General features: G+C 41.5%; 1 protein-coding gene across 1 annotated transcript in view; it reads right to left on the bottom strand.

The window, feature by feature from the left end:
- Positions 1–13,863, bottom strand: part of LOC137246957 (uncharacterized) — a 53,031-nt gene that overhangs the window by 19,010 nt on the left and 20,158 nt on the right. Inside the window, exons 5-6 of the mRNA XM_067778010.1 lie at positions 12,014–12,133; positions 11,843–11,953 (exon numbers count right to left, since the gene is read on the bottom strand). Of these exons, the coding sequence (XP_067634111.1) occupies positions 11,843–11,953; positions 12,014–12,133 (231 nt within the window). The remainder of the gene's footprint in view (positions 1–11,842; positions 11,954–12,013; positions 12,134–13,863) is intronic.

The raw sequence follows: 13,863 nt of genomic DNA, 5'->3' as shown, positions 1-13,863 counted from the left end.
GGCTTTCCCCTAAAAAAGATCACGGCAAACCATCCCAACATCCTCCAAAAAATAGCGAAAACTGATCTGCTGGAAACAAACTTTCTCGAGTTCGAAAAGACTAGCACCGCCAAGACCCTGGGCATCCAGTGGAACGCCCTAACGGATACATTCTCGTATACCGTCGACTCAAATCCGGCATCCACGGCAGCCACGAAGCGGCAAATCCTCTCCTCCATTGCGAAACTTTTCGATCCCGCAGGGTGGCTAACGCCAATTATGATCCAAGCAAAAGTCTTGATGCAAGAGCTATGGCTAGACGGGACTGACTGGGATGAGCCAGTGAAACCCCTCCGTCTCATCAAGTGGGCGCAGTTCGCCGACAATCTCCCAACGATCTCGGATATTCAAATACCACGCTGGATAAACTACCACCCCGATAAACCAGTTGAGCTCCATGGCTTCTGCAACGCTTCGGAAAAGGCTTATTGCGCGACACTTTACGTAAGAACCACCGTAGGAACTCAAGTATTCTCTCACCTTTTAGTCTCTAAAGGGAAAGAGGCCCCCCTAAAAACCGTAAGTTTGCCACGACTAGAGTTATGCGGCGCGGTCTTATTAGCCAAGTTAGTCACAGTTGTCCAATCCCATCTCGGCCTCAATCAGCGAAAGTTAACCCTGTGGTCTGACTCCGAAATCGTTTTAGCCTGGCTTGAGAAACCACCTCATTCCTGGAAAACCTATGTCTCCAATCGAACTGCGCAGATCATCGACCTCATCGGCAATGCCACTTGGCGACATGTACGCAGCAAGGATAACCCCGCAGATATGGGCACCAGAGGATGCACCCCCCTCGAGCTAGCTAACTCATCGCTATGGTGGAATGGCCCAGAGTGGCTTTCTCGACCCCCCGAGGACTGGCCAACACCAACGGCCAGAAATATTGTACCCCCCGAACTTCGCCGAGTCGAATCACTGCATGCAGCGGAAGAGTCAGAAGACTTCTTGGAACGGTTCTCCTCCTATCCCCGCGCCCTACGCGTAACAGCGTACGTGTTAAAATTTGTAACTCGGCTGAGAAATGCCGTAGGAGGCAGTCGTACCCCTAACGATCCCGCCCTCTCTTACGCAGACGTCATGCGCGCGAAAATCCGTCTGCTGAGCTTGACTCAGTCGAAATTCTTCGCTTCCGAAAGAGCCTACCTCGAAAACTCAAAACCAATCGGAAAGCGAAGCCCCCTACTGGCACTTGACCCCTTCCTGGATACAAACGGGATTCTCCGTGCCAACGGAAGATTAGTAAACGCCGACATGACCTACAATGAGTGTCATCCTATCATTCTCCCCGAAAAGGCTAGATTTACTACCCTTTATATAAGGTTTCTACACGAGAGCTTCCTCCATGCGGACCTCCGCCACCTGCAACAAGCTATGAGGCAGGAATTCTATGCCCCCCGACTCAAACCTCAGCTGAAAAAATGTATATTCCAATGTAAAGTCTGCACCATTCATAAGCGACAAACGCAATCCCAAATAATGGCAGCTTTACCCCCCCCCCAACGATGCACTTTCGCGCCCCCCTTCACTAATACTGGCGTAGACTTCGCCGGCCCGTTTCAAATCAAAGCGTCGATGCTCCGATCTCCAACCCTCGTAAAAGGTTATGTGGCCGTTTTCGTTTGCTTCACTACCAAGGCGATCCACCTGGAATTGTGTTCGGATCTCACTAGTAAGGCTTTTCTCGCTGCCTTCGCCCGGTTTGTAGGGCGTCGAGGGTACCCGAAGCAAATGATGAGCGACAACGGCACAACATTCATTGGTGCTAAGCGAGCTACCGAAGTAGAGTTCGTCGCCTTCCTCAACGAAGTCTCGACAGATATTGTCCAAAAGTATGCGCCACAAGGCATCGATTGGAAATTTATACCCACCGGCGCACCCCACATGGGCGGATTATGGGAATCTGCCGTCAAAAGCTTTAAAACCCATTTTAAAAAGGTTGCCGGAACACACAGCTTCACCTTTGAAGAATTCTCGACTCTATTAATTCGTGTCGAGGCCGTTCTCAATTCTCGCCCTATCTCCCCGCTTTCCCAGGACCCAGCGGATCTCACCGCCCTCACACCTGGCCACTTTCTCCGAGGCGCACCCCTTCTCGCCATCCCCGAGCCGAACTATGAACACCTCTCTATGATCAACCGTTGGGACCGGTTGAAAGTTTTACATCACCAATTCAGCAAACGCTGGAAGAATGACTATCTCATGGAGTTACATAAGCGGTATCGATGGCAAACCGCTCAGCCTCCCCCTAAAATCGGCGATCTAGTCGTCATCAAGGAAGACAACCTACCCCCTACCGAATGGCGCCTAGGACGCGTGGAAGACACCCATCTAGGGAGAGACGGCCATATCCGAGTAGTCGACGTACGCACGCAAAACGGTGTGCTCAACAGGCCTATCACAAAATTGTGTTTCCTGCCACCAGCGGAACCGGATTCAGCCCCGCATGGTTCCCTATCATCTCCCGAACCAACTCCAGTCCACTAAGCTTACCCATCGACACTATTTCAGAACCCAACTGAATCATCCCGTGTCTCTCACAGGCAGTCCCTAACCTGGCGTTTCCTCTCAGACATACCACTAATACGCATTCATATTCTCTTTCACAGATGGATCGTCAGCGCCCTCCGGTTCCCGCACCACGCCGCTCGCTTGAATCGCGAGTCGTAGTGCTCACAGCCCCGCCACGACACACCAATACCGCGATGGCCGACTACCGGAAATGCCGATTGTGTATGCGGCATCACGCCCTCTTGAGGTGCCCTGCCTTCTTGGCCATGCAACCGCAACAACGCGCACTAATCGCTAGGGCACATCAATATTGCACCAACTGCCTGGCGCTGTCCCATCGCACCTCCACAGAACGCTGCCGGGTCTGCGGGCATCCCCATCATACCCTATTACATCGGGAAACCGGAGGTCGCCACCCGTCATATGCCGTCCCACCACAGCAGGAGGCTCGTCCGACATCACGCCGCCCGGAGCTGCACCGTCGCATTTCCGCAGCTCATCGTCGACATCGCCAGCCACCAGCCACCCATCGTTCTTCGAATGCATGTCAACCTCAACGGCCATCAAATGTCGAAAATCGCACTATACGATGCACCGCCACCGGATTGCGCACGTCAACTTACAAGCATAAAGTTGGAAAAATATTAATTCAAGAAGCAGTTCGGGCTCTGACCGAGCTGCAGCACACGTTAGGCGCTTAGTACGCCTAGGCGGGCCAGGATGTTTACGCGGCGTAGGCTGCCAACCGTCCCATCTCTCTTTTGTACATACGTATATCCATGAATTTATATCTATTCCGTATCTTGTACTGTATTTTATTATGGAATTGTATTATAGTGAATTACCCGCATAATCCATGAATTGTATTTACCCTTTAAATTCCCTATTGGGAACACTAATGGACGTGTGGCAGCCTCCACCGCGAAAATCCACCAAATTTAATTCGCCGCAAATGCAGGATGGCGATCTGGCACCACCACCTTTTGGTTATTGAATATGTATGTATTATTATTATCGTTGTCATCCTATGCAAAGAGGTTAAAAGTGCTTAATTTTTTGTGTGAAAATTATCAGCTTTGCATTACATCAAAGTTCCCATAAATTTATTGTTATTCTTGTTAAAACCAAAACCCTAAATTTCGCATCTTGTGATTTCGATTATTATAATTGTGGCACACTATAGCAGTTGCTAATATTTATCTTTTGTGAAAAAGGGAGCTAGTTTGCTTTGAGCACCTAATTTATTGAAATCTTGTAGTGCGTTGAATTAAATAATTCGGGATTCCTCTGTATATTTTATCAGTAGAATCACAGTTTATGAGTGAAATTTGTAACTTACATACACGCTTTATATCGGCTGTATCAATAAAATCATAATCGAAGAGTGAACTTTGTAACCTAAATACACGTTTTATATCATTTGGATAAAGTGGAGTAGCGGCCTTCGTGCAAACGTTGAGGGTAGTATAGCTATCCGCAGATACTAATAAATTCGTTCCCATAAGCATACTTGTCGCCAGCTGGGTAAGAAAATCTGGAAATCCATATTCCGTGTTCGACGATCAATCCGTGCACCTAACCATATTAAGTAAACTAGACAAGAGTTGTCGGCAGGTATCACCGTGCAAAGAGAGAGCAGCAGCGGCAGCCAGCACAACATCATAACCCATCACCATCGTCCTCGACCAGGAGCCAGTATTGCCGGGCTCAGCCATTGCATCCACACTACCACAAAGAAGCCGGTCCCCTAACCAGTCTAGCCAAGGTAAATCGGTGAGTACCATCATCCCATATTAACTACCCGACATCCTTTATTTTTCAAATGTATTTGTACAAATATGGATATCAGATAAAAGCTGAGGACCATAAAATATTTTGGGTGGTATTATCCATAGGTACATACATAAAATAACATTTTACCAACTCGATGTCTGTACATTGAAGATATTTAAGAAAAATTGATAGGAGAGGTCCTTATTGGACTGCCTAGGCCCAAATCAGCAGTTTTTTTTTTAAGTTATTATCTGTCTGTCTATCCGTCTGTATGTTTGTACTCGCACCACTCAAAAACCACTCCATAAAATTGAGTGCAACTTTCACTGTTCTATCACATGAGGTCTAACTTAAGTTTAAGGGTTCATTTTAAACCCATAGTTCTATAGGGTCTTGAAACCCAAAACATGGACCCACGTATTTTTTAAATGTATATGTACAATATGGATATTAAATAAAAGCGGCTAGTGAGAGCTTGAACACATTTTTAAAATTTTTGATATATATTATCCCTTTTTTTCAGATTTTTTAAGCCGTTGGCAAAATGTGGTTCAGGGGTATAATTATAGATAAAGCTATAAATAAGACCGCTAAATTAGTATCTCGGAAGCGTTTACATTGCTTTCGTATTTACCAACAAATTCTTCGGTAATTCATTTATGGGGTTCATTTGAAGAACGACAAGGAGTATATTTTAATCATAAAAATTTAAGAGAATGTTTAAAAGTTCCAAGCCGTACTACATTTTGGATCATCAAAGTCTAGGTCAAGAAGTGGGGTCTGAGGCCAGACCTCATAACATGGATGTATAAGGCAGTTATTCGACCAACTCTGACATATGAGGCACTCGTATGGTGGAAGGCGGTAGAGGTGAAATACATAATTAACATGCTAAAGAAAGTTCAACGATCTGCCTGCGGAGCGATCACGGGGGCAATTGGGTCGTGCCCCTCGGAAGCTTTAAACGGTTTTCACGGATGATTCTAAAATGGCTTGTGGAGTGCGAGCGGGAGTATTTACGACTGTTCCGCCCACATCCTTATGTATGCGGCTGAGATGTTCGCTATCCAAGAGGCGTGTAAAGCTTTAATGGATATCAATGGTAATGGTAACAGAGTGGCCATTTTCTCCGATAGACAGGTGGGGCCCTCGGGTCAGACGATATCATCACACCTGGTTGGGCAGTGTAGGGAGAGCGCCTTGATTCTGGCGAGCCGGCAGATCGTTACCCTGATATGGGTGCCGGGGCATCGAAACATACAGGGTAACGAGATGGCGGATGAGCTGGCACGGCATGGAGCGGCTCTTGATGTCTCAGGAGCGAAGGAGGCCCTTGCACCCCTGGGGCTCATCAAGGGTCACATCTCCCAGCACTGGTTGAGTGAGGCCAACAATAGTTGGAATCGGCTGCGGACCTGTAGAGTTTCCAATAGCATGTGGCCATTATATAACGAAAACCGATCGGCAGCTGTCCTTAAGATGAACAGAAGGGATATATCCAGAGTAGTTGCGGTGCTCACGGGGCAAAATGGACAATTAGGGTACATGCAGCACGGATGGGACTGGAACACAATACCTCCTGTCGCAGCTGCAAGCGTCCGGAGGCGAAGGAAACGGTTGAGCATCTGCTGTGCGAATGCTCAGCACACTGTCGAAGCAGAATAAAGTTTCTTGGAAAGCCCGTTTTCGAAGGACTCCCAGAACTCAAGGATGTTAGGCCGGGAGGGCTGACTTCTCAAATTTATAAACTCCACAGGATGGATATAGGGGGACGGGTTTTCCCTGAGGCGCGTGAAAATGTTTGTTAGTCTTCTTACAACACCCTTTCATTGGTTAACTCACGAGTTTGTGGTATCAAAACGGCGCCACCACGAACATTATTCCTTCCAAGATTCCAAGGGCTTTTGATTCCGCCCTGCAGAACTTTTTCATTTTCTTCTACTTAATATGATAGGTGTCACACCCATTTTACAAAGTTTTTTCTAAAGTTATATTTTGCGTCAATAAACCAATCCAATTACCACGTTTCATCTCTTTTTCATATTTGGTACAGAATTATGGCATTTGTTTCATTTTTCTTAATTTTCGATATCGAAAAAGTGAGCGTGGTCATAGTCGGATTTTGGCCATATTTTATACCAAGATAAAGTGAGTTCAGATAAGTACGTAAACTAAGTTTAGTAAAGATATATCGTTTTTTGCGCAAGTTATCGTGTTAACGGCCGAGCGGAAGGACAGACGGTCGACTGTGTATAAAAACTGGGCGTGACTTCAACCGATTTCACAGAAAACAGTTATCGTCATAGAATCTATGCCAAAACCAAATTTCACAAGGATTGATAAATTGTTGTTCGACTTATGGCCTTAAAAGTATTCTAGACGAATTAAATGAAAAAGGGCGGAGTTACGCCCATTTTGAAATTTTCTTTTATCTTTGTATTTTGTTGCACCATATCATTACTGGAGTCGAATGTTGACATAATTTACTTTTATACTGTAAAGATATTAATTTTTTTGTTAAAATTTGACTTAAACAATTTTTTTTTTTTTAAAGTGGGCGTGTTCGTCATCCGATTTCGCTAATTTTTATTTAGCACACCTTTCGCAATAGGAGTAACGTGCTTACCAAATTTCATTATGATATCTTCAACGACTGCCAAATTACAGCTTGCAAATCTTTTAAATTACCTTCTTTTAAAAGTGGGCGGTGCCACGCCCATTGTCCAAAATTTTTCTAATTTTCTATTTTGCGTCATAAGGTCAACGAACCTACCAAGTTTCATCGCTTTATCCGTCTTTGGTAATGAATTATCGCACTTTTTCGGTTTTTCGAAATTTTCGATCTGAGATGAGCGCCCAGGAACCTATATACCAAATTTCATCAAGATACCTCAAAATTTACTAAAGTTATCGTGTTTACAGACTGACGGACAGACGGACGGACATGGCTAAATGAATTTCTTTTTTCACCCAGATCATTTTGATATATAGAAGTCTATATCTATCTCGATTAGTTTATGCCGTTACGGATTACCGTTATGCGAACAAAGTTAATATACTCTGTGAGCTCTGCTCAGCTGAGTATAAAAAAGTGAATATCTTTACTTTTATTTGAAGCTACCAAATAGTGCAAACTGGTCGTTATATAACGAAGTAATGAATGATTGGTTGCTTATTTTTAATCCCTGACTAGAAATTTCAATAGAAATGAGCAAGTAGAAAGAATCTACATAAAAGTTCTTTTTTTTCGAAATTTCGAAGCGCTGCGTTTCCTACTACTTTTTGTTATGAGGGATCTAGATGACAGCTTTTTTCAACTGGGCGCGTAACGTGAATACATATGAAATCGTCCAACCATTGTAAAGGTTTATAAGTAGGATATGTATCAGCTGTGCGTTCACACGCTCACCTGATAAGAATGCTTGTTCTTGTTCGTTTTTTATGGATGCTATTTGGCACTGTTGGCGGCCACCGTGGTGTGATGGTAGCGTGCTCCGCCTGCCACACCGTATGCCCTGGGTTCGCACCCCGGCCAAAGCAACATCAAAATTTTAGAAATAAGGTTTTTCAATTAGAAGAAAATTTTTCTTAGCGGGGTCGCCCCTCGGCAGTGTTTGGCAAGTGCTCCGAGTGTATTTCTGCCATGAAATACTCTCAGTGGTAACTCATCTGCCTTGCAGATGCCGTTCGGAGTCGGCATAAAACATGTAGATCCCGTCCGGCCAATTTGTAGGGAAAATCAAGAGGAGCACGACGCAAATTGGAAGAGAAGCTCGGCCTTAGATCTCTTCGGAGGTTATTACGCATTACATGTACATTTGGCACTGTTGTACTTCTTAGGTCCAAAAAAAGAGTACTAGCTGCTAACGAAAACTGCGTAAAAATTTAATTGTAAAATTACAAAGAAATATCCTTATTTATTTTCGAACGAGCATTTAATTACATCTCTCTTTAAAATTCGTAGGTGTTGGACAATTTAAGTTAACAAAGTATCACAACTTTGTTAACGGGGACGATTGCTAAAGCAAGACCAAAACCACCGGATGGCATTAATAGACGCGTTTTGTACACGGTTTCAATAATGCGAACACGTTTTCGCTTTTGGATTATTGATAAAAACGCGTCTTTTCATACCTCTTTCCATATTTTTAGAAATGTTTTGGCAGCCGATCTCGGTTTTAAGCTGTTTTTCGTGGAGAACTTTTGGACGGGTAGAAAAATTTTGCACCCGTGTTTTTATTCTTAATGTTGGCATAAGTACGCTTCTTCAGATACCCCATTTGAAGACTTTTGTGTAATTTTCTGTAGGTCCCATATGTGTAGTTGCACTTTACATTTTCATACTAAATTTGTTCAAAAGAAAGTTACCATCACAGCAACCCATATCTGATATTCCGCTCCTTTCTTTGTTTCTCTGCGTCTATGTCGATGACAGCAACCCCGGTAATTTTGACACTTCGTTCAGTGTCAAACTCATTTTCCACGCAGGTTCCACGCTAGTTTGACACTTCTGTCAGTGTCAAACGGCAGTGTGTTAGAAAGAGAAGGAAACAAGCATATCCTACTTGTAAACCTGTACTATGGGTCCTACTTTTTATAAAATTTATAACAGCACCTGTTACACCTTATGTATATGTTTTAATTGGTGGTGAGCCTCTGGCCTCTGAAGTTTTGCTTTCAAAAGCCCCGGGGGATTATAATTTTAAACTATGTCTTTAGAATATTTCACTAACTAGTTGAGAATTACAAGCGCACTCAGTGGTTAATCAAACAAACAAGATAAAAATGCTCATAGTTTAAATCACTTAAGCATACTCGCTGCCATTTCTAACTTGTCGCAAGTTTTAACATATGTATCTCATTCCCCCTGTATAAATACATATGTATATGATATCTGAGTATTTTGTATGTCGGTAATTATTACATTAACGCCCCGATTCTAGTGTGGTAACAACATTCTTCACCACGGTAACGAAATCATGTGGCAACTGTTAGAACCTTTTGGTATTCTACCCGCGAAAGTAGCCGGATAATTTTTTAACCACAAAAGTAGGTGTTTACATCGAAATAACCACACAACAGCTGTTGCTTAGAAAAAGGCAAACGGAAAATAAAGAATTATAAGCGCAAATAAGTAAAGATAATAGTAAAAAAGTGTTGCCTCTTGCTATAAATATTTGTTTACATTATATACTTTCACAGAATAAATTACAATATACCTTTGTAGAAACTTTTCTTGCATAATATGCATATACACATCGTATCAATATTTTCGGTAAAGCGAACACGGTTGCCACACCATGTTTTCATTTGGGACCAAAATTCATTGAAAAAAGGACCAAATTTTTGTTTTATTTTATTAGTATAAAATATAAAATTTTAGGATATTTCCATATAAAATTTTACTAAACATATTGAAGACTTTCCTTCAATTCAAGCTGAACAAACAAATATATGTACATGCAACCAAAAATTGCACTATATTTTGACACAGGATAAGTCTATGTCTTTCACCAACCAAACGTTGTGAACCTAGTTTTGGTCACAAAGCTCTTGGTTCTAGCATTATGTTGTTGATTGCAATGAAATAAAATGTATAGTGCCGTTAGGTTTTAGTAAGAAATTGTTCAAAATTTGCGTTCTGCTGTTGCCGACTTATGTATGTGGAAAACTCAGTAAATCATAAATGAAACTAGGCAATTTTGTTAGTGCTATTTTTATAGATGCTAACTTTTTCCCTTAACGTTTAAACTTCATATCGGAGCCTAGATTCACTAAGTGTGAGTTTTGATCCCAGGCCTCAGAAGTTCTGCTAGCACCTACGGGAATAATTTTATGCAAAACATTTCTTCCGAAATCAAATCTCCTTTACATTTGCTTCCTTCTGTCTTCGATTTAAAATATTTCTTGTACCAAGATACTTAGTTTTCAATTACCTTGCGTGGCTTAACACCACAATAGTCATGGAATTCCTTGAACTCATTGAGCTGGATGAGAAAGATTTAAATATCAACGTACCAAACGAGAAGTAATGCATAGAATTTCTTTGCATAAGTTTTGAAAAAGTTAGGCTTACGGCAGAGTGCTCGCTATAAGCTATGCTAGGCGATAAGCAATTTTTATTTTTTTTAATATATTTTACATAGTGTTGTATAACCGATCGAAATATCCAGCCCTTATTAATATTATTATAAAACAAGAGTTTTTTTTGATTAGTCGGTTATTTCATCAACAATTAACGGCAATGTGTTTGCCAACTCTTTTCTTTTTAATGCCTGGCATAAATTATATCCTAGGTGAAATGTTATTGTTCTGGTACATTTTATTGACTGAGCATTTTTTTATGGTGTGAGTTCGATTGAAGTAAATTCAAAATTATATGGGGGCTAACGAAAGCGTGGCGAATTTTTGGGCAATATTTTGAATTTTCTACCTGAGTGAAAAAGAAAGAAAATTACCAATCGTGGCTACTGCCTAAAAAGGACCAAAATTGAAGAAAAGGGACCAGCGGACCAAATGGGGTTGGAAGGGACCATTTTTGATCCAAATGGACCAAAGTGGCAACCGTGAAACCGAAGAAAACTACCTTTCAAATTTCTCCACAGACACTGGTGAGTTTTTCGATGATGACAGCGGTACCACTTGGGCCAGAATCGCGGATAAAAGAACTGGTTACATAATGTTCTGGGTACTATTTTACCGGTAATGCTCAGAATCGGGGCGTAAGTCGCTGATAAAGATATACATACATATGTACATACATACATACATACAACATATATCATACATTTAGGACCAACAGATTATTTTTGTATAACATGAATGAAACGCTGCGGTCGCTCGGTCGCTAAAATTCTTTTTTTCTAGCTTAACAAATTGTACTTAATTGAAAAACATTTTCATTAATCAATATATATGTATAATATTAAATCATATACAGAATAACCAAATCCGATTTAAATTAATTCGGGGTAAACTTTATTTTCTTTATTTTTACGCGTTTTATATAACCCATACGGACACACACACACACACACACTTACAATTACTAAGTTACTTAAACTTTTATACATATTTACAATCAATTGATTACATGTAAGTATATTTTGTAACAATTTAAACAAATTGACGAACAAATAACCAAGCATAAAGAAAAATCCATTCATACAAATATACATCCATAAGCCTTAAATAATCAACAAAAGAGATTTAAATTACGCGTAATTGCATAGAATCTTATATAAGACATCTCTATATACTAAGTAAGCACACTGAGAAAAAACTTGAATGAAATGGCACTTAAGAAATTTTTTCCTCTTTGCATGGCCAAAATTTCTTCAAAATGAGGAAAAAATCCTCAATTTGAAGAATTTTTCCTCATTTTGAAGAAATTTGGCTATGCGAATGAGGAAAAAAATGTCTTAAGTGCCATTTCATTCCCATTTTTCTTCAATCGGAAGAAATTTTTTTCTGAGTGCATGTATGTATGTAAGTGTGCAATACAGTTTTTTGTAATACTTACTGCTTACAATAATAGCCACTGTTTACGCCCAAATAAAATGGAGATAATGTGTTAATCAAATCGTAGCCGACATTGGTTAGGATCATCGTGACAATTACCATTGGCGTGAGACTGATAAAAAAGCCATAATTAAGATACCAATTAAGAGTACTTCCAAAGCTTCCTACTCACCGCAAATATCGATGCAACACAAGCTTTACAAATAATTTCATATTTTGCAAGAAATTATTTTGACGAATTTCCTTCAATCGTGTTTCCGTTGATAAAAAGTTGTAGACGAGTAGCAGAGCGCTGAAAAATATAAAAAGAAACAAGTAAGGAAGGATAAGTTCGGGTGTAACCGAACATTACATACTCAGTTGAGAGCTATGGAGACAAAATAAGGAAAATCACCATGTAGGAAAATGAACCTAGAGTAACCCTGGAATGTGGTTGTATGACATGTGTATCAAATGGAAGGTATTAAAGAGTATTTTAAGAGAGAGTAGGCCATAGTTCTATTGATGGACGCCATTTAGGGATATCGCCATAAAGGTGGACCAGGGCTGACTCTAGAATGTGTTTGTACGATATGGGAATCAAATGAAAGGTGTTACTGAGCATTTTAAGAGGGAGTGGGCATTAGGTCTATAGGTGGACGGCTTTTCGATATGTCGCCATTAGGGTGGGCCAGGGGTGACTCTAGAATTTGTTTGTACGATATGGGTATCAAACAAAAGGTGTTACTGAGCATTTTAAAAGGGAGTGGGCATTAGGTCTATAGGTGGACGCCTTTTCGAAATATCGCCATTAGGGTGGGCCAGGGGTGACTCTAGAATGTGTTTGTACGATATGGGTATCAAACGAAAGGTGTTTCTGAGCATTTTAAGAGAGAGTGGGCATTAGGTCTATATGTGGACGCCTTTTCGAGGTATCGCCACTAGGGTGGGCCAGGGGTGGCTCTAGAATGTGTTTGTACGATATGGGTATCAAACGAAAGGTGTTACTGAATATTTTAAGAGGGAGTGGGCATTAGGTCTATAGGTGGACGCCTTTTCGAGATATCGGCATTAGGGTGGGCCAGGGGTGACTCTAGAATGTTTGTACGATATGGGTATCAAACGAAAGGTGTTACTGAGCATTTTAAGAGGAAGTGGGCATTAGGTCTATAGGTGGACGCCTTTTCGAGATATCGCCATTAGGGTGGGCAGGGGTGACTCTAGAATGTGTTTGTACGATATGGGTATCAAATGAAAGGTGGTAATGAGTATTTTAAAAGGGAGTAATCCTTAGTTCTATAGGTGGAAGCCTTTTCGAGATATCGCCATAAAGGTGGACCAAGGGTGACTCTAGAATGTGTATGTACGATATGGGAATCAAATGAAAGGTAGTAATGAGTATTTTAAAAGGGAGTAATCCTTAGTTCCATAGGTGGACGCCTTCTCGAGATATCGCCATAAAGGTGGGCCAAGGGTGACTCTAGAATGTTTGTACGAAATGGGTATCAAACGAAAGGTGTTACTGAGCATTTTAAGAGGGAGTGGGCATTAGGTCTATAGGTGGACACCTTTTCGAGATATCGCCATTAGGGTGGGCCAGGGTGACTCTAGAATGTGTTTGTACGATATGGGTATCAAATGAAAGGTAGTAATGAGTATTTTAAAAGGGAGTAATCCTTAGTTCTATAGGTGGACGCCTTTTCGAGATATCGCCATAAAGGTGGGCCAAGGGTGACTCTAGAATGTTTGTACGATATGGGTATCAAACGAAAGGTGTTACTGAGCATTTTAAGAGAGAGTGGGCATTAGGTCTATAGGTGGACACCTTTTCGAGATATCGCCATTAGGGTGGGCCAGGGGTGACTCTAGAATGTTTGTACGATATGGGTATCAAACGAAAGGTGTTACTGAGCATTTTAGGAGGGAGTGGGCATTAGGTCTATAGGTGGACGCCTTTTCGAGATATGGCATTAGGGTGGGCCAGGGGTGACTCTAGAATGTTTGTACGATATGGGTATCAAACGAAAGGTGTTACTGAGCATT

Source organism: Eurosta solidaginis, chromosome 3 (genome assembly GCF_040869045.1).
Source record: "Eurosta solidaginis isolate ZX-2024a chromosome 3, ASM4086904v1, whole genome shotgun sequence".
Classification (NCBI taxonomy): Eukaryota; Metazoa; Arthropoda; class Insecta; order Diptera; family Tephritidae; genus Eurosta; species Eurosta solidaginis.
The sequence above is the reverse complement of the archived record's forward strand: the minus strand, read 5'-3'. Positions and strand labels throughout refer to the sequence as shown.